The 27,443-nt window shown below is 39.4% G+C and overlaps 1 protein-coding gene across 1 annotated transcript in view; it reads right to left on the bottom strand.

Moving 5' to 3' along the window:
• The window catches only part of SEMA5A (semaphorin 5A), a 246,221-nt gene that overhangs the window by 85,856 nt on the left and 132,922 nt on the right, over positions 1 to 27,443 (bottom strand). Inside the window, exons 10-11 of the mRNA XM_075705196.1 lie at positions 21,390 to 21,597; positions 4,114 to 4,231 (exon numbers count right to left, since the gene is read on the bottom strand). Of these exons, the coding sequence (XP_075561311.1) occupies positions 4,114 to 4,231; positions 21,390 to 21,597 (326 nt within the window). The remainder of the gene's footprint in view (positions 1 to 4,113; positions 4,232 to 21,389; positions 21,598 to 27,443) is intronic.

Genomic DNA, 27,443 nt, shown 5'->3' with positions numbered 1-27,443 from the left:
GCCACTACTATAACAATAACAACAATCGCAACTAACCATTACCTTTGGCAACCATGCTTGCCTACAGTTATTCAATACAAAGTATAGTTTCACTTTCTCAATTATCTTCTCATGACAGTATTCCCTATTTCCTAAAATTTACCTGTGATTAGGAACCTGGATACTGACTGTAAACAGCATGTGCAAGAACGTTTGTGGAAACCCAAACCTAGATCAAAAGGAAGAGGCAGCAGAGGATAATAGTCTAGGGTAACAAAACTGGATGAATCAACCTCAAATCTCCATGATGAATGTCTTTTTTTTGACAACAGTTTTTTGAAGCATGTTATATAGCACCATTTCATAAAAGTGAATGTGGTTTTAAATATGACTCTCTCTAAACATCAGATATAATTATATGTGTAAGTCCTAAAAACATCTTCAAAAAGCAGCACCTAACCCTACATGATGAGACCGTTTGCTCCTGCTGAAGTCAATTCTCAACACCTTTGGCTGGAAGGGTCGGACCACTCTCATCTTGACTGGAATGTTTCCATCATGCAGCCATAACACATGTTATTAAGAAATCTTTACTGTCCTGCTGAAACAAAATGTGCTAATGGAAATTGCAGCAGCCTCCATGGTTACTGCGACTTACAAAGAAAATGATGCTGGACATGGGAAATTCAGCTCTCTTAACAAAGATAGGCTTTCATATTATTAATTTTTTTAGCAAGGTGTTAATCTTGACTAATCTGTGATCATAAATGGAAATGATGGCCACTTTTTCACTTAAATGCTAAAGGATTTGCCTTTTGATTATCACATTTTAACTTTCAGTTAAAACAACAGTACTAACAAGTGCAGGCTAAACAGCATTTAAGTTCACCCAAAAATAAATCTGTATCAGTTGTAGTCATGCATATTTTATCAAATGTGTAAGAACGTAACACTGCAACATTCGTTTATATATTTAAATAGGAACTACAGTTGTAGATTGTCATGAATGATCTGAAATAGTGTCTCCCTTTGCTATTTTTAGTATTGTTTCATTTTAACAGTGGTGAGGGAAGTATACATTTTACTAATAACTTGAAGATACAAGATATTCTATTATAGCACAAGACATGTTTCCACCGCCATGCTGGGTGCTGGCTGATTCTTTCCACTGTTGTAAAGGTTCCATAATTTCACTATTAATTACATTTCTCATGATTTATTTTTCACAGATATAGTTTCTCCACAGAACAGCTATGTGTATATTCTGCCCGCTACAACTGACATAATCATAATTCATAATTTCAAAATTCTGCTGACAGCTGTTTACTGAAAATAACTCACCAACTTTTGCTCATGCAGAGTACACACTGTTGTTTTTCATAAGACAACAGGAAATACTTACTTCTAGTTAAGTGACAAGTAAACCCATTCTCTCTTATACTGCTGGTCTAACAAATATATAGTCCACAAACTAGCAATGATATCCCCAATCCAATTAATGTCAGAGATCTGAAAATATCTTTACTGCTTTCTATTTCTATACTGCACCAAAGCATCTTTATTGTTGCACCTACAATAAACTAAAGCCACAGTTGTCTATGGTTACCATAATTTATACCAAGTGGCAGGGAAAGTATTCATAAAACTTAGCTGAAAGCTTGAGCTCAGAAGCACATACTGATGGCAGGTTTCTCTCTTGATTTTTTCCCCCTACTCCTATAAAAATCATCCCACTGCAGTCTCTGCTGTTCCTCATGATTCACCTGCTCTGTCTCTCTATGAATATCTCCCTTTCACGAGTGGTATCAAACAATTTCATCACAGGACTATTGGAAAGCAAAACATATTGATGAAGGGTCTTTTTAGCCCGCACCAGAACCTATGCCTATTAACCTTTCACCATCTGACATGCCTCAAGGGGAAAATCACAATCAAGCAGATTGTAAGCAATTGCAGTTTGTCAGAATACAGTGTCATTTTAAAGGAAAGTTTCTATAAAGTTTTCAAATTTGTTCAATAATGTGTAACTTAGAGTTCAGAGGTTTAAGACAGTAGAGTGGTAAACCTATGCTTTTCAATGCAGACAGTTAATTCTAAAATTTTCCTTATATTATGCAATCCCAATCTGCTCAACTCCAAAATTCCTTTGGAGGCTCACTAAATCTTTTCACCTCTGATATGCAGAATAAGTCTCACAGCTGTGGATGAATTTCTGAGCAATCCTTTGGTGCTCCCCTGCTTTGACTAGACTATCAGATCCTACACAACTGTCATATATAATTGTTTTTCCAGTTGAATGGAACAGACTTGAATTCTGCTTTCTGAACCTTTCCTCCTTCCCCCTCCACCCCCATCTTGGCCTCATGTTTTGTATCTATGAAGGAAAATAAGGGCTAATGCCAGAATTCAAAGACTAAGCAGTAGGCAAGACTGCTCATACAAGTATCAACCAAACAACCCATTCCAGTAATCCTTCCTAAAACAGCAACCCAACTAGGCCACCAGCAAACCCTCCACATAACCACATTTAGCCTGTGGGATTACCGCAGGGAGATATGATACACTCCATGTACTTGGAAATGAATATACTGTATGGTGCATCTAGTTACTTGCCAATCAGGGAGGCAAGGACTGCACTCGGTGACTGAATCCAGACCTCCTGTGAGACAATGGCTATGTCTATATTAGCAAGTGGTACACACATAAACTGCAGATCTGGAAAATAAAACAGTTGGTGTTGAAGACTTGACACATAACCATACCTATCTTGTGGGCTTTACTTTGGACTCACTCTGGCCATGGATCAAATGCCTAGTAATAGTTGGAGCACTTTTTTGGTTTAATTTCATCTCAAAGTAATGTGGCTTGTCTGCTTCAAGACTGCTTTGTGATGTGAACCAAAGAATAATAGATGGGAAAAATCAATGTTTGCCTCACAGTTGTTCCTGATTTGAGCTAAAATGCTAATGCAGATGATTCTAACGCAAGCCTTTTTTATTAGGCCACTAGGTGAGAGCATGGGTGCAAAGGACAGGACAAGATATTGTTTAAAAAAATAACTATTTAAGGTCAAACACAGACAGTCAGAACACAGGAACTAGTTCTCAAGTACCTCAGAATCAGTGTAGTCATTTGTATCTCTGAGGCTGCTGCAACACATATAGAGATCACAAGTGAAAGCTGGAAGAACCTTATAGCAGTTTTGCACATCTCTAGTTCACTAAACAAAGCCCGGCTTAAGAGAAAGGAGTGTCAGTAATATGTTAAAAAGAGCTTGTTAAACACATGGAGAATAGAACATGGATGTCGTATGAGCATAAATTCATAGATGCGTGTGCTCCAGTGGTGAGTGGGGACAAGTTCAAGAAGTCCTTATTAGGGATGAAAGCAGAATTGAGTTGTAAAGGCTCCTTCTTCGTGGGCAGAAGGCAAAAACAAAGCAGCATGAGTCTCCAAAGGAAAGAGCTTAGTAGCACAACAAAGATCCTTCTTAACCCTCTTTTTAGGCTCTTTGGAGTGAGGGAAAAGAATCAATATTAAAACAACAGTGGGACCACATTAAAAAAGAGGGATATAAATCAACTTTGTTGTTTGGTTTTTATTATATTAAATATATTAAAAATCCTTTTTAAAGAGAAGTGTTAACACTAAGTTTATTATAATTATCACTCCTGTCACTTATGTGGGTGAGACTTATACAATTCACCTTTCCAATTCATGTGCTTTGGAAGATGGTATATGGCCTTTTATATTAGCAATAATGATCCTAAAAGAAAAGATTATACCACTAGCGATTAAATTTTTTCAAAGTACAAAATGGAGAAAAATCCTGCAGAGAAAAACATGTCAATATCTCTAATCTTAGTGAACATTTGCTTTCAAGGTGGGAACACAGACATTACAGGTAAAAAAACCTATCCTTTGAAAGTACTATAAATAATTTGATCACATTATATAAGTAGTTTGATAAGAAATAGAAAACAAACTAAATATCCTGTTAAAATCTCGTGGGAAGGCCTGAGGAAAATGGCATTAAATACAGTTTTACGAGCTTGAAAAATCTATGCCACCTCATTTTCATGAAATTCACATGGAATCAAGTTTTAAGAGATAAATGAACATATTTGGACTTACTGGACACACAGTAATGCTTTGCTCCCATTGACTCATGTTCAGACTTTCTTCCAGTGTTGTGCATTTCTTCATCACTATGTCCCAGCCGCAATACGGGTCTTGGGATCCAATGCATGCACTGTGAATGAAAACCAATCAGAAAACACCAACATTTATCTTCATCTGTACTGGCCAAAGATCTCTACATAACTATGTGGCATCTCTTCATATTTCATAGGGCTAAAACAGATAGTGAAATTGATCCCTGTTGTGGTATGGCACAGATGAAATGACATAACAGAAGAAAAATGAATTTGAATGCTTACCCAAAGCTAGGATTTCTTTTAAGTGCATAGCTGAATTTCTGGCTGCATGCATGGTATATCATCAAGACTGATTATTGTACTTAATTACTAGAGAATTACAGCAATTCATAAAAAGCGTATGTTGTCTGCTTCAAGTAAAGATTTCAGGAGTTACAGTTCTTAGTATTTTCTATCAGTTTGGGAATTACAGTTATCATCTTTGTCAGAAATCAGATGACAATGTCTACTCTTTGAAAATTAATGAGAAAACCCTCTGTTTTGTTTTCTGCACTGCTATAGAATCTCTGGAAATAAGTTCAAATGGGTGCTGGTGGCTGCCATCAGACCTCTCACATATCACATGCTGCCCTAGACATTCTCTCCTAGTGGCACATGAGGAGGAAAAAAGAAGGTTAGAGAGAAGGATGACAGTCTAACTACCTACAGACTCTGAAAGAGCCACTGTACAAAATTAGAAGTTCTTTTCTCTATTAAATGGCAGCTTTCTATTGCTACTGGTAGGACAAGCATTAACAATCCAGGCTGCAGATTCATAGCTAAAGATACATAAGAAAGTAGGTGGAAGTCCCATCATAATGAAGCATAATAGAATTGTTTTAACACTTGTAAAAATACCTATAAATTACACATAAAAATAAGAAGTTTGAACATTTTGTCTAGATTATAAAAAATGCTAGACTGATAATTCTTCTCCAGCTCAAATCCATGGGCATTATCATTCTCTCTTTAGTTGTCTGTTTGCATCACATCTGTCCAGTGAACGGCCACAGGATGTAAGAGACTGGAGCATCTCTACTATGAGGAGAGGTTGAGAGAGCTGGGACTATTCAGCACTCTCTTCTCAGGAGAAGAGAAGGCTCAGAGCGGATCTCATCAATATGTACAAAATACCTGAAGGGAGGGTGCAAAGAAGGGGGAGCCAGGGTCTTTTCAGTGGTGCCCAGTGACAGGACCAGAGGCAATGGACACAAACTGAAACACAGGAGGTTCCCTCTGAACATCAGGAAGTACTTTTTTCAGTGTGAGGGTGACTGAGCACTGGCACAGGTTGGCTAGAGAGGTTCTGGAGTCTCCTTCCTTGGAGATATTCAAAAGCCATCTGGATATGGTCCTGGTCAACTGGCTCTAGGTGACCCTAGAGGTTGGACCAGATGACCTCCAGAGGCCCCTGCCAACCTCAACCCTTCTGTGATTCTGTCCTCACAAATCCTGTGTTTTATTCATATTTCTGTTTATCTCTGGCATTCCTCATGTAGTTCCACACCAACATCAGACAAAACACAGACTTACTAATTCCATAGTATCCTATTCCAAAATGCCATCACACGGGATTCTTAATGCTTACAAATTTCAAAGAATTAGTTTCTACATTACACTTGGCAATGCGGATTGCCAGTACTATGTGGGAGGAGAGTTCCCATCTGCAAAATGGGCACAGATTAAGAGACGTAATAGCCAAAACTCCCTAGGTACCCCTAATTAGGCTGCCAGTTCGAAGATAAAGCTTTTGGTTTAGTGGATTCAGTGTTCAGAAGAGAGTTTCCACTGATGGCTCTCGCAGCTGTGAGCAGTTAGCATTTTTGTAACTCAGGTTGCACATGTTTCCATTTAACTATCTAGAAAGTTAGTTAGTTATTAATGGAAATTATGGAAAGTTTTAAGTGTCTTGGCCTTCCAGTGTTTGCAAGACAAGATGTTCAGTGATCTCCTTCATAGTATCTCTGATAAAGCACGTGTTTTACGAAAAAAGAATTAAAAAAAGTTAAAGGTTGACATATAATAACGCACAATTGCAACTTTAGCTGTGCTGTTTCTCAAAGTAAAGTGCTCACTATTCCAACTTCGCTATTCCTTTATGTTAAGTATTAAAATTTTTAAATGCAGTTATTATGCTTTAGACACTTTTTATTAAAAAATAAAGTATTTTAAAAGTCAGTATCCTTTCACTTAGAGCCACACTCCCTGTTTCCTGGGAGTAAGCTGATCTTTCTCCCACTCTGCTCTTAGACCCCACCTCCTCTTTCGCTTTTGTTTCCACATAACTTTCCAAACAGGCAAATCAAAATGGCTTGCACCTTTCATTACAAGTCACTTAGAAGCTATAAGTAGGACACTAAAAGCGTATTTTGACTGCTCTTATGATTTCCCGGTATCAGAACAGCTCCTAGTTTCATGGAAGAAATAAAGTTTAAAAAAATGCTGAAAAGTCCTTGCACTGCTGGGACAAAGCATGTTCAATCACTCTGTGGATACCAAATGTGGCCATTTCAGTAACTGAACAGGTTCAGAGAGCACAGCAGCAAGATAAAATGAGGTGAATCTTTTCAGAATTTAGTTAAGAAAGTCCACTGAGCATAAGAAAACTATGATTTTAAGCAGTAAATAACTCAGCTAACCTCATGCAGATGACAAGAGGCTAAGCCAGAACTTCCTCCAAAAATGAGAGGTGTTAACAGTCTTCAATAATTCTTTTGTCTTTACACTACAATACATAAATTAATCCTGGAAATATATGAAATATTCCAAACAAAGCAACATGAAATTTTGTCTGAGAAGTACTCTTCACATGAGAAAGTCTAGTTTCGCCTTTTTTTTTAATAATGTTCTAATTGATTGTCCCAGTCATTATTATATCTTGTCATCATCATCTTGTAAAGAGTTCAATTTTTTAAATCTAACGTTCAGACAGAAAAATCATACCACAAAAGCATACTTCAGCATCGTCACCCTCTTTCTGGCATTTCAGTTCACTATGCCTGATATATTCATGAAATGAGGCAGGACCTGGCTTAAACAGCTGCCCTGTTCTCAGGTATTAGCACAACGGTCCTTTTCTGTTCTCCTCCTTGCCTCACGTCTCAGAGGGTTGTCTTATTTATTACTTTTAGATCACTTGCTTAGATCATCAATATCTCTAAAAAGTGGATATATTTTCTTTTAAATGAAAAGAAGAAGAGAGGTAATATGCAGATAAATATTTATCTGTATTTGCTTAATTTTGTCACCTTTTAAAACCATTTTCTTTCCTTTGAGGGATAATTTAATGTGTGAATAACAGCAGCTAATTATTTTGATCTGCTATGCCCACATAAAAAATGAAAAGAAACAGACAACAAAATAAGTTTACAGATAGAAATGAGGCTAGAATAAAGCTTCTAAGTATGAAAATATCAGAACTTCTTTCTGAAATATGAAATTTAAAGGGACTATTGTTAACTCACAATTATGTGTCCTTACTGTCCTCCATTAATGAAAATTTTATATTGTTTTAACTCTGTTTTAATTAATTTCTCTCCCAAGAGACAGCAGTAGGAGGAACAGCTTCAGCGTATACATGAAATAACAAATGAAATTGTACAAAATGGCTGTCAAATTCATGTTAAGTAAGGAAAGTAAAAAATTAGATACCACTACACATCTTTATCCTTTTCTCCTCCCAAATCTCCGTCTAAACTGAAGCCATTTTAGATGCTACTGTTGAAAAATTAGATAAGTTTTAAAATTAGTATTACGTCTTTCAGTTGACGGGGCCTTTTCGGATAGTGACACTGGAAGTAGCAGAGCTGGATAATATATTACCCATCTTGTCTCTGGAAGTCTATTTTACATTTCAATTTCACCAGAGATGAAAATGAATATTTTTGCCTGTTACTCCTAGTAGGCACCAGCCCACATTTCTAAGACTTCATATGATTTGTCCCAGTGCTGTTAAAACTGGCAATTTTGTGCAGGAAGGAAATTCAGGAACAAAAGTGAATTGGTTCATTCTAAGACTCTTGATGCCACTTACCCTGTCGAGTCAGCACTCTCTACAAAAACATTAAACAGCTTTTGGCTTCTACTGATTGATTCTAATTTTCCTCTACGTTGTCATTTCACATTTTTTGCTAAACGTAAATGATAGGTAGTTGAGTGTCTCTCCTGCAAGGCATTCATTTGGCTGTGATGGTTTGGTATGCTTACTGACAGTCATGCAACACTTAAACAATGGATTCTGACTGACTAGTAACAGAACCGTAAGTCACCCCACTCTAAAGCAAGCCAGCAATAGCAGGTCATTTTCCTCAGCTATTTTATAATTATCACCAAGCAGGCTAGCAAAACTGCTCTACTTCAGTTACATTTGAGATGATTTATTCAGACAGAAAATGAGGCAGAAATGAACACCATTCAGAGCAAAATATATAAAAAACCCCATACAGTTCTAGACTGAAAAGAATGCATTACGTGTACTACAAAGAGAAAAAAAAAAAACCAAACCAAAACAAAACTTAAGATTAAAAGCTATATTGTCATACCATTGATTTCAAAGAGATTTTTAAATCTCCTTTCAGGGGAAGAATATATTCCCATATCAATGTACATTGTAAGTGCTAATCAGGTGTCCTCTTGAGCTGTAACATTTTATTCAGAGAATGTAAAAACGTAAGAGGTGCATCTTCTGAGACTGTTCAATGAAACATTTTTCTGCCTTTACTTATACACAGCATTTTGAAGAACAGAGGATATTTGAGACTGCTGACCCTTTCAAATCGTTTCTACTGAGACAGCCATGCCTACCTAGTTCCAATTACTGTCAACTGTGATCTGGACACTTTGTATACCAGGAACTGAACTGGGGTCACCATCTTATTTCACAGAAGCCAGATTCCACACTGCAAATTTGAACAGACAACTGAAGATAAAAGCCTGTCTCATGTTCCAAATGCATTGTGTTACCTACTTCTGAATGAATACACGAATCTGATAGTGGACTTCTGTACACAGGTACCTGCTGGTGTTTTCATTACTACTGGTTTTGTAGAGAGATATATGTATATGTGTGTATATACAGGTAAGTGCAATAAAGAACAGGGATCTAAAGATATAGATGAATGATGCAGAAGAACAGAAATAGTAGGCTGTCATGTTTTAGCCCCAGCCAGCAACTAAGCACCATGCAGCCGCTCGCTCACTCCCCCTACCCCGATAGGATGGGGGAGAGAATTGGAGGAGTAAGAGTGAGAAACACTCCTGGGTTGAGATAAGAACAGTTTAATAATTGAAATAAAGTAAAATAGTAATGCTAATAGTAACAATATAATAATGATGATGATAATAATAATAATAATAATATACAAAGCAAGTGATGCACAATGCAATTGCTCACCACCCACCGACCGATACCCAGACAGTTCCCGAGCAGCGATCGCTCCTCCTCGGCCAACCCCCCCCCCCCCCCCCCAGTTTCTATACTGAGCATGACGTCATATGGTATGGAATAGCCCTTGGGTCAGTTTGCATCAACTATTCTGGCTGTGCCCCCTCCCAGTTTCTTGTGTACCTGGCAGAGCATGGGAAGCTGAAAAGTCCTTGACTAGCATAAGCAGTACTTAGCAAGAACTAAAACATCGGTGTGTTATCAACATTCTTCTCCTACTAAATCCAAACCACAGCACTATGCCTGCTACTAGGAAGAAAATTAACTCTATCCCAGCCGAAACCAGGATATAGGCACACAATTTATAAAGTCCTAGGAGCTCAAACTAAGATGTGTGTCAAATATTCAGAATCCTGCTTAACCCTTGCCAGTACCATTAAGAAAAATCAAATCCTTTAATCATCTATCTCAGCCACTCTGTGTCAACTACTATTGCTTCCTCCTCCTTGAATTTCTGTAAGGTTATCAAAATCCATCTAGGTATGATTCAATCTTAGAATCATAGAATCGTTTAGGTTGGAAAAGACCTTTAAGATCATCCAGTCCAACCATTAACCTAACATTACCAAGTCCACCACAAAACCAATTAAGGGTAGAGTAGCAATTTCATGTTTCCTGGCTTGGTGGCTGGATTATTTATAATGAAAATAAAAACTAGGAAACACTAAGATTGGAAAGGACCTCTAAGATCATCAGTCCAATCATCAACCCAACACCACCATGCCCACTAAACCATGTCCCAGAGTGCCACATCTACCTGTTTTTTGAACGCTTCCAGGGATGGTGACTCCACCACCTCTCTGGGCAGCCTGTTCCAATGCTCAACTACTCTTTCTGTGAAGAAATTTTTCCTAATATCCAATCTAAACCTCCCCTGGCGCAGCTCAAGCCCATTTCCTCTCATCCTATCACTAACTACTTGGGAGAAGAGACCAACACCCACCTCACTACAACCTCCTTTCAGGTAGTTATAGAGAGCGATAAGGTCTCCCCTCAGCCTCCTCTTCTCCAAGCTAAACAACCCCAGTTCCCTCAGCCGCTCCTCATAAGGCCTGTGCTCCAGACCCTTTCCCAGCTTTGTTGCCCTTCTCTGAACACGCTCCAGCACCTCAATGTCTTTCTTGTATTGAGGGGCCCAAAACTGGACACAGTATTCCAGGTGCGGCCTCACCAGTGCCGAGTACAGGGGGACAATCACCTCCCTGCTCCTGCTGGCCTCACTATTCCTGATACAAGCCAGGATGCTGTTGGCCTTCTTGGCCACTTGGGCACACTGCTGGCTCATGTTCAGCCGGCTGTTCACCAACACCCCCAGGTCCTTTTCGGCCAGGCAGCTTTCCAGCCACTCTCCCCTAAGCCTGTAGCATTGCATGGGGTTGTTGTGACCGAAGTGCAGGACCCGGCACTTGGCCTTGTTAAACCTCATACAACTGGCCTCGGCCCATCGGTCCAGCCTGTCCAGGTCCCTCTGCAGGGCCATCCCTTGAGCAGATTGACTCTCCCACCCAGTCTGGTGTCATCTGCAAACTTACTGAGGGTGCACTCAATCCCCTCACCCAGATCATTGATAAAGATATTAAACTGAACTGGCCCCAAAACAGAGCCCTGGGGAACACCACTTGTGACCAGTCACCCACTGGATTTAACTCCATTCACAACTCCTCTCTAGGCTGAGCCATCCAGCCAGTTTTCTACCCAGCGAAGAGTATGCTTGTCTAAGCCATGAGCCACCAGCTTCCTTAGGAGAATGCTGTGGGAGACAGTGTCAAAGGCTTTACTGAAGCCCAGGCAGATGACATCCACAGCGACAGGTCATAGAAGGAGATGAGGTTGGTCAAGCAGGACCTGCCTTTCATGAAGCCATGCTGGCTGGGCCTGATCCCCTGCGTGACCTGCACTTGCCTGTTGAGTTCACTCAATATGAACCTCTCCATAATCTTCCCCGGCACCGAGGTCAGGCTGACAGGCCTGTACTTCCCCGGGTCCTCCTTCCGGCCCTTCTTGTAGATGGGCATCACGTTGGCAAGCCTCCAGTCATCAGGGATCTCCCCTGTTAACCAGGACTGCTGATAGATGATGGAAAGTGGCTTGGCAAGCTCCTCCGCCAGCTCCCTCAGTACCCTCGGGTGGATCCCATCTGGCCCCATAGACTTGTGAATGTCCAGGTGGCATAGCAGGTCATTAACTGCTTCCTCCTGGACTATGAGGGCTCCATTCTGCTCCCCGTCCCTGTCTTACAGCTCAGGGGCCTGAGTACCCTGGGGATGACCGGTCTGGCTGTTAAACACAGAAGCAAAGAAGGCGTTAAGTACCTCAGCCTTTTCCTTGTCCTCGGTGACAATGTTCCCCCCTGCATCCAATAAAGGATGGAGATTCTCCTTGGCTCTGTTTTTGTTGTTAATGTAGTTGTAGAAACATTTTTTATTATCTCTTACAACAGTGGCCAGATTGAGTTCTAGCTGGGCTTTTGCCTTTCTAATTTCATCTCTGCATGACCTAATGAGATCCCTGTACTCTTCCTGAGTTGCCTGCCCCTTCTTCCAAAGGTGCTAAACTCTTGCATCTTGCACTGGTAATACTAGCCTTAAATTTACAAGTTCCTCCTTTCAAATCCAGAATCAGGAATATATGTATAATTTTTTTAGTAGAATTTTTTGTAACACACAGGTCTCTGAATACAGACACTTCCAAGTGGTTCCACTTGGAATGAATGTGAAAGATAACTTTCAGAGCATGCTCTCTGTAAGAGAAGGTAGACTTGCCATTCATTGTAAAGAAATAACATCTGAGGTCCCCATCCATGCCAATCAGCCAAAACAAAGCTTCCAGCCCTCTGATTAAGAGGCAGGAGCCTGGAAATGCTGGAATGACCAGGTACAGCTAGGGTTTTCAGAGCCGTTTTGATGGGCTGAAACTAGAGCCTGCAAATCTGTGGTTGGCAAATAGGCTCTGAAAATCTGAGCTACCTGCATAGTAAGGCAACCCACGAGCAACAGATGTGGGGATTTTCCCACAAGCTGATGTGTTCCTAGATCAAAACAGCAATAATAGTGATTGCCCAGGCTGGACACATTTGCTTCCATATGGCATCCCCATGTCTTTAAAAGACCTGCACATCTTTAGCAGATATAAATGTAAACAGGATACACAACTTCCATATCCCTTCAGTCAGCTGTAACCTAGGTTCTTTTGACCTTAAATGTTGAAGTTAACTTTATACTAGAATATGAACCAATTATAAAGATAGCAGGCCCAAATTTAAGATGTACAACTTGACTTCTTAAAAGTACTAACTAGATAGCAGGTATGTCAACATTCTGAGGGCGCTGTTACCTCTCATTTCAGAAGTAACTGTAGATACCTTCACTGGCCTGAGAACGTATTATGAGGAGCAGATGGCCTTTAAAGCCTTTCAGTTTGGGCTCATAGAACTGGAACATCAAAACTCCTGTTCTGGAATCCTGCCCACAGTTCACACTACATCAAGAATACTCTCTCTCTCTTTCATACATTCAGGTCAACAGTGGACTCCAAACTTGGATATTAATTTTCTGTAAAACTTTAAATAAATGAAAATGTCCACAAAAAGATTATAGAATGTTGAGAGCTGCAAAGAATTCTCATGAGAAAACAACTGTTGTGTAAGTTGAGATGCATAGGATATATGCTGGCCTGAGTGCACAGCAGTCCAGTATCTGATATGTTAAATTATTTTAAAATAAGAAAACCTTCCAGATTTGCCTCTGTTTGTTGTTTGTTTCTAAACCATCCAGTGCCTTTAATTTCTGTTTCCTGAGAATACACTTGCCAAGTATCAAATGACTGGATGATCTTAAAGGTCTTTTCCAACCTAGATGATTCTATGACTAGTGAAATGATCTCTTGGAAAGGGGGTTGCTTTAAACATGTCAGGTGATTTTCAAGAAAAACTTAACAGTAACTACACTGAACTTAAAATTCCTCAAACTTTTGGTATTTCTTAAAGCAAAGAAATGAATTACATCATGATATATGAAAACCACATGCCTGTTTTAAATTTTTACTTCTTACATCACTTCTTTGTTTAAAATAATATCCTACTAATAAAATCTGAATTGTAAATAGGTAATCAAGTCCATCTGGTTTTCTTACAACTTTGCAAACTAAAAGGAAAAGACATTTTCCTTTGTCCTCATAGGGTACTGCAATAAATACATTGGGAGCAGGCAGTAAAATTCTACCTGTTTATCAAAATTCCTTCTTGTTTGCCAAAACTGCGTGCTTACAATACAATACATACATGCATAGATCACACACTAAAGTGTTGTGACTAAGTATTTCAGATGCAGCAAAATGTAAATGCAGAGTTTGTCTCTGATGCATTTTGTGGGCTAGATCGAGAAAGACACTTTCTGCAAAAACCTTGGTCTTCACAGAGGAAGAAAGAAATATAGGTCAACCTCAGATCTGTAGAGCTTCAATTGATTCCCCTGCCCAGTATGGAACTAATATTCTACTTCTTTTGAGTGAGAAAGACTTTTAACTGTGCTTATTTCATAGTTTTGCTGACTTTACTAGTGTTCTCATCAGTTCACATCAATTGAAGATAATTTTGCAGTGTACCTTATACCTAAAAAAGACTTCACATTTTTAAAATGTGTTTATAATCTAGTTTTGCAGCCAGGATTATGGTTTATCTTAGTTTGGGAAATTTATGAAGATTCTGACTCTGGCATATTACTCTGGAATCACTAATTCAGATTAGGTCTCAAGTGGTTCCAACATTCTAATGAAGCAGTGTGTTTGTCTGATTTAAACTGGAGTAAAGCTTGCATATTTTCAAATAAGGAAATCCACCTAGATATCCAAAAATAACTATTCTGGAATGATTCTTTCAAAACAGCAATTCCAATTCCATGTGTTGGCAAGCCCTTCTGGACACATTAGCACCTAGTAATAGTTTAGACCACATTACTGGTTGTTAACTTGCATAATATCAGTATATAGGAATCATTATTCTACTATGTAATGATAGCCACAGTGTTTTATTCCCAGGAAAACAGGTTTGTACTGAGTGCAAGAGTACTTCTGAGGAAGCAACTTCTATAGCCAAGGAAAAATAAAGCAATGCAACAGTGGTTGAAATACTTAATCCAATAATCTTGCTGGAGTTCTAGGAATGAAATAAAGCACAACCAGATTTGCAATTACTGTTTTCTTCTGTTAGTTAATCCAGTACCCCTCTTATTACTGTGCTGCTACAGTTATCTTTTGTGTATGTACAGACTCCGTAGCTCATGGTTGACAAAGAAGCCAAAATAAAAATGATGGAGTATAGAGTGAGAAAAGCCAGGGTTACAGTAGAATAGCTGTGATAACATTACTTAGCAAAACAATCTTGTGACCAAATAATATTTTAAGCATATAATGTAAAAAACAATACTCAAAAATTTCCAAAAGTTGTTTTTTTACACCAGAGAAGTCACTATTTGCACAGCTTTTACCAGATGGCACTATTTATTTACTTAGACATAACATCCTAGTAAGATTAGTTTTCAAGCCTTCTAAGTGTGTGAAACCTATCTTACATCAGAAATACCAATTCTTGACCCTTGCTTGGTAAGGTTTTGCAGAACATCGGGCTGATACAACCTTTCATTACCCCTACTTTAAAAACTGATGCACTGAAAACTCCAGTACAAATTATTGCATCGACAAATTTGCCTCAGAGAAATCACTGCCATCCAAGGTTGCTTTTGAAGGCTACAGCTGCCAATAAAAGAAAGCCGACTGGTTCTTTGTTTCAGGGGATGGAGTCTTTACCCCCCCGCTATAGGTCTTACTCCTTATTACAGATGTTTAGAGCCTTAAAAGTAAACAGCAAACACTGCAACTTTAGGGAGTTTAATAGTTATGTTCTCATGAGAATCATTCTATTTATTTTGCATTATAGTTAATTAGTGGGTATACAAAAGTCAGTTGTGCTTTATGCTTGGCCTACTAACTGAAGAAGTACAGAGCGCTGGAGAATTCTTAGTGAAAATAATAGCTCCGGTGAATAACGTTGATGTTCTTCTGTAAAAGTTTGATAAACATGTGTGAATTGCAATACCCAGGTGATAATAACCTGGTCAAATCTTAAGGATTTTCCCCAAGGAGAGCGGAACTAAGGTAAGTGCTCTGCTGTTACCCCCTGGAGCACGAAGATGCCAAGGCTTTTTGAACTGTTTGTAAGAATTGACATGGCCCAAACTATTTTTCCCTAGCTGATTCCCAAAACCAGCAGGATTATGACAGGATGTTCAAAACTATTCAACCATTGGCAGACGTCTGCGGGAGACCCCCTCCATGAAAACTGTCAATCCAAATAACTCACACAGGCAACAAAAACATGGTATAATAGAAAGTGCTGGGCAACCCAAACTACAGGTGTGATAACAGGCTCCGCCTGTGGTATGGTCTGCTGTCACAGCAAGAAAGTGCACTGAACTACACCTAGACACCAAAAAAAAAAAAACCCCAAAAAACCCAAATCAAATTTAGTCTCCAAATGTAAAACAATATTTTCAACAGCCCTCGATAGCAGTGTCTGTGGGAGTGGGGCGGTAAGCTGGCAGAACAGGACGGTCCTGTATCAGCGGGAATGCCTGTCAGAGGCAACACCGTGTCTCAGAGGACTCCACCACAAGAAAGTGCTCAAGGAACAGATTTATAAGGAAATACAAATTAGCTGAGTATGTACCGCATATCAGAGTGATAATTAAGGAGACATAATAAACTACAAATAAAAGCAATAACCACATGCTTTAGAGGCTGGTACGTGAAGATAAAACAAGGAATAATGAAATAAAAATAAAAAATAGACAATCTCAAGAAAATTATCTTGGCATTGAGATATTAGCTTGTGGAACAGTCTGCTCAACAGAGGGACTGAAGTTGCACTGTCTGAAAACCTTGCAATAAACCTAAACAAAAAGATTAGAAAAGATGAGACGGTGAGCACTCTGCCATTGACACAAAAAGGCAGGACAGATGAGCTATTACATCTTCGGCCTTTTGGCTTTTTTAAGGCTATTATTTATACGCAAGCATGCTCTATTTCTCAAAAATTATGTGAAGTAGATATTAAAGACTACACATGCCCTTGATCTGGGGAAGAAACTCTAGTTATTATTGATGCAAGTTCAGAATATAGCCTTGGCACATTTACACAGCTGTAAGTATGATAAATGTGAATAGATAAAATTAAAATAATCCAAAGAAAGAACAACAATGCCCCAAGGCATTTTCCTTAAGTAAGGTTTACTCATTACTCTATTTACCCATTGCTATAGTAGAGAAGTACTAATTGGCAACATATAACAAGAATGTGAGTATTAAAGCACCCAGCAATGCAGTGACTAAGTTTCAGATGTTTCATTACCTAGGGAAATTTATAGCCCACAGTAAGGCACCTACATTCTCTCCACCTGTAGAGAACCAAATATGCTTGAAATCCAGCATAAGCCAAGAAAAAACTAGTCAAGCCAAAAGTAAGTGATAGGTGAGAGAAAGATTATGAATGCATTTTCCAAATGATCTGAGTCTCTAATGATAGATGATGAGGAGATGCCTTATTTCATCTACATCACAGCTGCAAATCCTCTCCTTTCTCACAAAACAGACCTAGAATTGCTGGTGAACTCTTTAACCAGGAAGAAAGCATGGATGGCAACCCTTTTGGTGCAATGCATATTTAATTATTCCAAGCAAAGTGATACAAGTACGGAAGATATGACTGAAAAACCCCACAACCAGTAATTTTATCCTCTTTTAAGTAAGTCATTCCAGTGGAAGATGAGACTTCACAAACCTCTGGGCAGAGGAATACATTATCATTTCAGCAGGATTTGAGTAATTTAACTACTGTTCTACTCAGTAAAATGGGAACAGCACTTTTTTTTTTTTTTAACCACTCTTAAAATCTAGTCAATTATATCGCGCTGCTCAAATGCTCAAAAAGGGAGAAGAATACCTACCCTGCAGCTGTGTATCAGGTCTATGATTTGAGACAGCAGTCCCACCCTGCGAGGGCAGAAGCATGTTTGGGCCCTGCAGCTGGGGTAGCACTGATGTGCCTCGGGAAGCACAGGTACCAGGGACCTTGTGGGACCTCCACACAGGCACCAGTTAAGCAGGAGCTCTGGAAGCCTCACCTCTGGATTTTGGAGTTCACACCTCACTAATAACATAATAAGTTTCCAGCCTGGAAATGTTGCAAGCGGAGTGCAGACCTGATGTAAATACGGGACACCCGTATTACTGAGCTCTCTGTGTTTACAGGGTCCCTAAGAAAACAGAGGATACCAGCCCAATCTCCTTTTCTAAAATAAACACCTCTGCTTAAGAAAACATGTTTAATGTCTTTTAGAAGCAGAACAGCATGTCATATTCAAGAAAAGAGAGAAGCACAAGAATATGTCATCGTATTTTTTTCTTCTCCAGATATACACACATACACACCTCCCTCTCCCAAAATACAAGTCCTTCACTTAATGAAAAGGAGGAATCAAAACAAAAAGGGCTACAGGATCCCCACACATCCTGTTTCAACTTGCTAAACCAAAGAAAGATGAAACTTGGTCCTATGTTGGCCCCTAAACCAACCAAAAGCTTGAGGCAGAGACTTGCCTATATATAACTTTTCCTTGAAGTGAGCTTTGCAAGAATTCCAATGGGGCTTTGAGTGTACTAGCACCACTATTTTAGTAGAAAATACCTAAAACATGTTACATAAGACAGCATAAACAAAAAGGGCTGGTAAAGAACTGAAATAAGGAGAATCACCCCTTCCCTGGTCTACTCCAGTTTCCTAGGGCACAGCTTTTCCTTCAGTCTTCTTCTTAACTTGGCAGCCTTTCACTGGCCTCCTGCATGGCACCAATCCCCACGTAGAGCCACGTCCCTTGGGAAAGTCCTTCCACTGTCTCCGAACCACAGCTCTACACCTGCATCCTGCGGTCACCTCCCTGCTGTGACTGTGTGTTTTCCCCCTGACAGCCAGAAACATCTCCACCTGCAAATGGTCACTGCCTTTCACAGGAGGTATAATCTCTCTATCTGCATAAATAACATCTCTGTGATGCTGAGTGCAGCCACCAAGAAAGGCAACTGGAAGCCTTTCTCCCTCCTTTAATAGCCCAGCTTTTCAAAGGAATGTATATTAAACAAGTTGAAAGCAAAACAAGCTAAAAAACAAATAAATGCAACTGTCACAGTTCTCAAAAAACTCATCACACTGGTTCAGTCTATCTGATGTAAAACAGAACAATTGTACTGAATTACTGGAACCACACTTATATCAAAGGGAAGATATAACTAATTATATGAAATTAACAATCTCTAATACCATATGTTTTGCAACCCAAAAGTACTTTTGGATAACCTATTTTTGGATAACCTTTTTTCTATTTTTCTATTTTGGATAACCTTTTTTCTAAAGTTGTATGCTGAACTTTAAATTCCTTAACTACCATAATACAGTCTAAAACCAATTTGTAAGTTATTTTCCTTGTTTGATGGAACAACTTTTAGCTGCGTAACACTTCACCTAGTAGAATATTTACACTTATTGTGGTTTCCTGATCCAGCACTACCTTTAATTAGCCACTTTTCCAACTAGTCTTAACTCTCAGTTCATCCAATCCAGTTTTTCTGAATCCACAGAGATACTGTTTACTCATAGAATCATAGAATCATGGAATGCTTTGGGTTGGAAGGCACCTTTAGAGGTCATCCAGCCCAAGACCCCTGCAGGGAGCAGGGACAGCTTTATGGAGATCAGGTTGCTCAGAGCCCCAGCCAACCTGACCTTGAATGTTGCCAGGGATGGGGCCTCTACCACCTCTAAGGGCAACCTGTTCCAGTGTTTCACCTCCCTCATTGTAAAAAATTTCTTCCTTATGTCTAGACTAAATCTATTCTTCTTTAGTTTAAATCCATTATTCCTTGTCCTGTCACAACAGGCCTTGCTAAAAAGATTCTCCTCATCTTTCCTGTAGGCCCCCTTTAAGTACTGAAAGGCCGCAATAAGGTCTCCTTGCAGCCTTCTCTTCTCCAGGCTGAACAATCCCAACTCTCTCAGCCTGGCCTCGTAGGAGAGGTGCTCCAGCCCTCGCATCATTTTGGTGGCCCTCTTTGAGACCCGCTCCAGCAGGTCCATGTCCTTCTTGTGCTGAGGGCCCCAGAGCTGGACGCAGCACTCCAGGTGGGGTCTCACCAGAGCAGAGGGGCAGAATCACCTCCCTCGACCTGCTGGCCACGCTGCTCTTGATGCAGCCCAGGATACGGTTGGCTTTCTGGGCTGCGAGCGCACATTGCCGGCTCATGTCCAGCTTTTCATCCACCAGTACCCCCAAGTCCTTCTCTGCAGGGCTGCTCTCAATCCCTTCATCCCCCAGCCTGTATTGATATCGGGTGTTGCCCCGTCCCAGGTGCAGGACCTTGCACTTGGCCTTGTTGAACCTCATGAGGTTCACACAGGCCCACCTCTCCAGCTTGTCCAGGTCCCTTTGGATGATATCTCGTCTTTCTGGCATGTCAACTGCACCACTCAGCTTGGTGTCATCTGCAAACTTGCTGAGGGTGCACTCGATCCCACTGTCTATGTCATTGATGAAGATGTTAAATAGCACTGGTCCCAGTACGGACCACCCCTGAGGGACCCCACTTGTCACCAGTCTCCATGTGACATCGAGCCATTGACCACGACCCTCTGGATGCGACCATCCAACTAATTCGTTATCCATCAAACAGTCCACCCATCAAACCCATATCTCTCCAACTTAGAAGGATGTTGTGGGGGACTGTGTCGAACGCTTTACAGAAATCCAAGTAGATGACATCCATTGCTTTTCCCTTGTCCACTGATGCAGTTACTCCTTCATAGAAAGCCACTAGGTTGGTCAGGCAGGACTTGCCCTTGGTGATGCCATGCTGGCTGTCTCAAATCACCTCCCTGTCCTCCATGTGCTTGAGCATAGCTTCTAGGAGGATCTGCTCCATGATCTTCCCAGGCACAGAGATGAGGCTGACAGGTCAATAGTTCCCAGGGTCCTCCTTTCTTCCCTTTTTAAAAATGGGCACAACATTCCCCTTTTTCCAGTCAGCAGGGACTTCACCTGACTGCCATGACTTCTCAAATATGATATTCGAAGAGTGGCTTGGCAACTACATCAGCCAATTCCCTCAGGACTCTGGGATGCATCTCATCAGGTCCCATAGACTTGCGTATATTCAGGTTCCTCAGGTGGTCTCGAACCTGATCCTCCCTCACAGTGGGAGGGGCTCAACCCCCCTGGTCACCATCTTTTGGTCCATTGATCGGGAGGGGTGAGGAGAGAGGTCACCCAAGTTACTCAAATTATAATACAGCTTAAAAAAACCCAACTTAAATTTGTCCAAGTTGCAAGTTTTAAATATATTAAACCAGCAGCTACATTGCACATTATCAGATACTTGTTTTCTATATGAACCATTTCTTACTGTTTTATTTCACAATTCAGAATCTGTATAATGACAAATATCAATGTAATTCCTTGAGAGTCTCATCTAGTCCTAACAACTTAGTAAAAGAACTCAGAGACACTTCTGATAAACAGTGTACATAGAAAGTCATTGCTGAGAGAGGTAATTAATCTGGATTCCTACTCAGTAATTTTTACTTCCCATTTTCCACACCCAGCCCCCCCACTCCTCCCCCCTCCCCATAAGCACTTTTCTCCAGCCAAATCAAACCAGCTGATTCTTCATACCTGTATGTTTTGTAAAAAAGACATCTCTTCAGAGGGACCTTAATCACGTGTTCCTGAAGGCCCACAAAAAGGACACTCTGGCTGTGCAGGATCTGAAGGCTCCTGATGGGCTCTTGCTGACTTTTTGGCAGGAGTTCAATTTCCTCGAGCAGGCAGCTGCTTGAAGTCTGGTTCATTGGGGCAAGTACTTTCTTAATAGTGCCATAGTCTGCAAAGGCAAAAGGCAAATGAGTTACTAAAAATCATACTAGCAATTCTATGGACTTAGTGTCATTCAGTGAACAAATCTTCGTCCCATGCTGGATGTTTTCAATGAAGCCTCAGAATATGGGAGTACTTTGACTGGAGTTTCTTCAATTGCCTATAATACAGTGAAAAGAACTTGAAAACAGCCATTAAATTTTTCTATGTGATGTAATACAGTAAAAAATAATTTTGGTAGTGCAGAACAGACTTCACAGCAGTAGTCAATAGAAAACAAGCTTTCAAAGTCTGGCTATTATAAATGCACATTCACAGCAAGGGTTACTGATTTCAGATTACCGGTTTGTACTACACTTTACTATGTTTAAAGCAGTTCAAAAAACAATAAAGTCCATTGTTGCCCCAGTCTGTTTTTAAATTCTATGTGTTAAAAACTATGGGTTTTAAATATATATCACATTCATTTAATAATGCACATATACATGAATACCTGCAGGTCTAATTGAGTCTAGGTGAATGTAACAATAAAACAAGGCTGTATCCCTTTTTACTTATCTGGACTTTGAACTCTGAAAAATTATATCTTTTAGCATTTGCTCTTCACTTCTATTCTTATTGTGATTTCTAAGCAAAGACAGTTAAGCATCACAAACCAGTGTCAGATGACTGATGAGATTTCTGATTCACTCATGCAAAGTTTTTCAATAATTTAAAACCACCAAAGAACATTTGTTCTGAACACAAAGGACCACATTCTCACACTGATAAATATTTTAGGTAGTTGTCTGACCAAAACTGCATATGCAATCTTCTATGTGCCAGCAACAGTAAATATTAAAGATCCAACACTGCAAACTCATACTGAGATCAATTCTTACGTGAAGTCTTGAAAGACTGTAACATCTCTTGTGACTCGGTAAAAATTGAAATAAATGTTTGGGATGCTCTGTTCTGCAGCCCAGTAAATATAATTTTTGCCATCACTAGCACAAAGCCAGAGGCTTGGTGGAGAGCTGGCAGCACAGGGTCTCATCACGGGTCTGGCCCTGCCTTGGCGGGAGCTGGTTTTAGCTGTGGCAGCAATTGCCTGGTGGCCACGTGCCTGTGGCTTCCCTGTATTGGCTTCAATCTGGGAGCACCCGGGGCAGGTGGCTGGCACCCCTACGTAGTCACTGGGGGACAAACAGCCCCTCTGGGGTCACGGGGCTGGGGAAGGGCAGCGTGCGGCTCTCAGACTTTGCCTGGGAAGTGGTGAGGAACAGCAAGAAAGCAACCTTAAGAAAATACAAAAAAGTAGCCTCAAGCAGACTCCAAAACTGAAGAGGAGGTGGAGAAACCAAGATGCTAATTACTGTTAAAGTCTGCTCCCCCTTCCTGAGGAAGACTGAATAGTCAGTCGTAAGTAGAGAAGTACTGGAAGGGAAAGCATAACACCAGATAACAGGGGGAGTTAGTAGCAAGTTTATATATAAGATTTTAACCATGTTATTAACAAAACTGTAATAAGTAGATAATATGGACTTCATTTCATTAGACGGTCAAAACTAAGTAGATGAACCATAAATACTTAACTCAGTATATAAAGTGCATTCCCCTTGGTCCATAACAAGATTTTGAGTGTAACAGATGATGTCTGCATGTTAAAGTCTTCTGACTGACCTCTCAATTCTTAATAATCACTTCATATAACTGTTTACATTTTTCTCCTTCCTTGGCATAAAAAAGTTCATCAGGATTTACTGTATGTAAAACTATTTGTTAGAAAAAAACTTGTATTAAATGACAATTTTAATTTTCATAAAAATTTAACCTTTTTGATATTAAAAAAATTCTAATTTGACTATCACCTTTTTCCAAACAACCTAAAGTAGAGTTATATTCAAAAATTAATTAAACCTTTGCCAAGAGTCAGTTTTGTCTCGCAATTAAGCGATAACCAGCTCAACTGAAGAACATAACAAGCAGTGTTTCCACTGATGATTGCTGGATGCAAAATCTCAACTACAATTACAGCAACTTTCAAGGTCAAAACATGGTCTGAGAAGTTGCCATAAAAAAATATCCATGGCTCTATTAGTCAGTCACTGACTGAAAAAACAAATTATTTTTTGGAGCACAGAAGTTGGAAAAATGTACTAAGAGGAAGAACAAAATTATTTTTCAGAGCACAGAAATTGGAAAAACGTACTAAGAGGAAGAAAAGAAGAAGCAGTGAGATCATTTTACACATGTAAATGAGTTGGTATCACTTTATAGATCAGTTAGTACAACTCTACATCACTTGTCTAATTAGCAGCCAACAGATTCAGTATGATTCATGATACATTGCATTTGGCTTGCCATCTTTTTCCTGCATGAGATAAAAATCAGGTACGTATTCAACATGTGCTTCTTGTACAGACTAATATTTCTTCCTGCCACTGTGCCAGGTCTGGCATCTACAGACTGCTGTCACCTCCCCAAAGATAAAAGAGAAGAAAAAAACCATGACTGCAGCCCTCCTTCCCCCATGCCTACATATACATTTAACTTAGAAGTGCAGCTTTGGACAAGAGAATATGATCAAACCCAAATATTTTGTGTTTCTTTTCTCCTCAGTAAATTTGTTTATTGTAGAGGGCAGAATTACAGAGTTTTTTTATGTTCAGGTCTATGACCTGGAGAGTATGGTCACAGCAGTACACTACTCTAAGAACGAAATAAAATATTCTCATTTTCAGAACTGCAGCACTGATGCCTTCCCTAGGATGGCTGTCATTGCTCTAGTTCTTCCTTCTTATCTTGGCATACAGTCTCTGTTCCTCCCATTTCCTTTTGCTTTCTTTCAGCATCTCCCAAATCATTTCTTTCCCATTTGTTGTCTAAGAGGATCAGTACTCATACAGAAATGTCAAAAGTCATAAATGACTGGGCTTTAAGTGAAGAAGCAGTGCCAGAAATCCCACAGATTATCAGGAAGAAACATTACCCTTCAAAGCAGGGATTTGCGTCATATGCAAGTTCAGTAAAAAGGAATAAAATACTATCTGAGATCTATCTCTGCCTCAGTAAACTCTCCTACTTCTGACCTTCTATAACCTATCTTCTCTGCTTTAAATTCCTCCTGCCTATAACTCTGATTTTCGGTGAACCACCTGGGAGCCCAAACTAGGGTGAGTATCCTTTTTTGTTCTGCAACTTTGATACAGACACAGATTTAATTGGCAGCTATGTTCATCAGACTATGGTACGTAGCAAGGGTATGGGGCTATCAATCTCCTCAAACTATACTAGTATATCATACTGGCTATACCAGGCTTCCTTACAGTGGAAAATCATAGCCATTGCATCAGTACTTTCAAAAGCCAGGTGCTTTGCTCCAGTGTTTCCAATTCTGCTATAATGTGTGCAACACTATGCATCCAGCTTCCAGCAAAGATTGCAGATTTGCTAAAGAACTTGTAAAAGTCCCATTCTCAAAAGTATTGTCTGTTCAGCCATTTTCACACCACAGGTGTAAAGCAAAATAGAGAAGTAAGGAAAGAAATGAGTCTTGAATACGGCACTGGGGCATAGAGGTTTTCAGACCTGTCAAAATCTTTCAAGTGAATATTTATAAGGAAACTAACTGTCCACTTCTGCCAAGAAACAGCTAAGAAGAATAGTAAACACAGACCTTCCTAATGGAGGTAACTTTATTGCCACGGACACAGGGAAAGTTCCAGTTTCATCACAAATGTCAAGACTGAGACAAACAGCTATTTAAGAATTCAAATGAATGGTATCTTCGCATCCTGAGCATAAGCAAGATGTGCTGGAATAGATCCAGACACCTGACAGCCTTGGTTTAAGGATGACCGAGTATATACAGGAGTAGTAAAAGATAATGACATTGGCCAGAAGGAGTAAATAATGTGCTTTGTTATCTTGTACGACTATACTTTTAGAGAGACCTGCAAAACCAGCAACTGAACATTAGAAATCTAATCACTGTGAATAAAGATGAAGAGGAAAGAAAAATTCTAGTTGAAACATTACTATGTAATGTGTAGCAGATTATCAAGAACTGAATGCAAAGCCTGAGACGGAGTTGTAGAGAACAAGCTTGGAGGCAAAAGAGTCTGTAATGAACAAAATGATAATGGGACAAAATCAAAGGATGATCTGTAAAACTGAAAAACAAAGTTTAAGATGTAAATGGTATAAAGCATTGCCAGCAATGGAGAACACTCCAGGAGTGTGGTTGAAATCATTATAACATCCATGGTGACACCTGCAAAGGAAAACAGAAAATGAACACACAAAACAAATGGCAGATGCAACGAACTAATAAACCTGTAATTTCTTGAGTTTCCAACAGGAATAAGAACACTCAAAGAAGCTGTAGCGACTTCTTGCTATGGAGAAGAATAAATATTTATATGAGCTATTATGTTTACAAAATCTTGCTGCATTCTTCAAGCAAATACATCTTTAACAAATCATCCAAAATCAGGCAGTATCAAAGTAAGTTCATTACACTTCTTTAAAAGAAGGGAAAAACCCTCTACCCATTCCTTTTTGGGAACTTTCAGTCTTAACTCTTGCCATATTTGACAGTGAAACAAAACCTAATTTGATCTTAATTTTATTGTAGTTTAGCGTAGTACCTTGGAGAGAGGGTTGGTCTCCAGAAAGCAACTGAACCAGCACCACAACACAGAATCCAAGTCAACATTTTTCAGAGGAGAAACCTACAGTATCATCTTTCAGTAATGCTGCAAAAAAAGTCATTGCTGCCTTCTAAACTATATGAGTTGCCAGCAAAAGAAACTTGTAATAGTCTCAAATATATCCTCAGGCCAGTTGTATGCCTATGTTTGTGACTTTACAAGTATTCCTATACGTTCTGAGCACAATAAGGTGCCTTTACAGATCTGAAAATCTCCTCACATATAGCAAGAAAAACTCAAGGAACAGCAAAATCAACTGCAAATTATAAACTAAGAACAGTCAATGTAAATAAGGGCCTATTTTGCAATTTCCCCACAAAATACTGTTTAGAAAAGCAAGATGTCTTAAGCAGATGAAAGAATGTGGTCAACACGGAGGAAAGGGGGAGTCAACACAAGACAGAAAATGGAAGCTAAAGCTATATTCGGTACTTCAGCTGACATTTGTAATTGAACTTGAATAAGGTACCACCTGTGCAAGGAATACACTACTCTATGTATATTATAATATGTGAAAACAGACTCATTGACACCCTTAACAATCTGTTAAGATAATAATTAGGGTTTTGTGTTTTAAAGAAAAGTTTAAAATTAATAGATGGATATTTGTGAGAATACATTTTAAGGTGTAGTTGAAATGAATACAAATTACATATACTTTCAAGTGTAATTTGAAACAGACTTTGAAAAATCATATTTGTTAACTATTTTGATTTTGCCCATTATACCCTGGGTTTGCATATTATTTGTTGTATACAAATTATTTTTCCAGTGGGAAAATAAAAACATTCAGACAGTATTAAGACTGCTGGAATTAAAGAAAAAAATCTGTTAATGTTAAATTTCTTGTAAATATCCATATGTTTATATAAACAGCGTTTACATTCATCATATAACATTTGTATTAATTAAACACCATAGAAACAGAAAAATTAGGGAATTAGGGTTGTCTTCAAGGCAGAGGTCTTTCAGAAGGATAAATTGAAATACCAAGCATGAAATTGATGTACAGAACGTATAATAGCACAAAATCAAAGAAAGTGCAAGGTGATTGATAAACATCCTGTCACTGTGAAAAAATGTATCATTTGCTTTCTTCCACCACAGGAACTGAAAGAAAGCCCTACGGCAAAGCAGAACGGGCATTTGGTTAACAGCA

This window comes from Pelecanus crispus, chromosome 2, assembly GCF_030463565.1.
Source record: "Pelecanus crispus isolate bPelCri1 chromosome 2, bPelCri1.pri, whole genome shotgun sequence".
Classification (NCBI taxonomy): domain Eukaryota; kingdom Metazoa; phylum Chordata; class Aves; order Pelecaniformes; family Pelecanidae; genus Pelecanus; species Pelecanus crispus.
The sequence above is the reverse complement of the archived record's forward strand: the minus strand, read 5'-3'. Positions and strand labels throughout refer to the sequence as shown.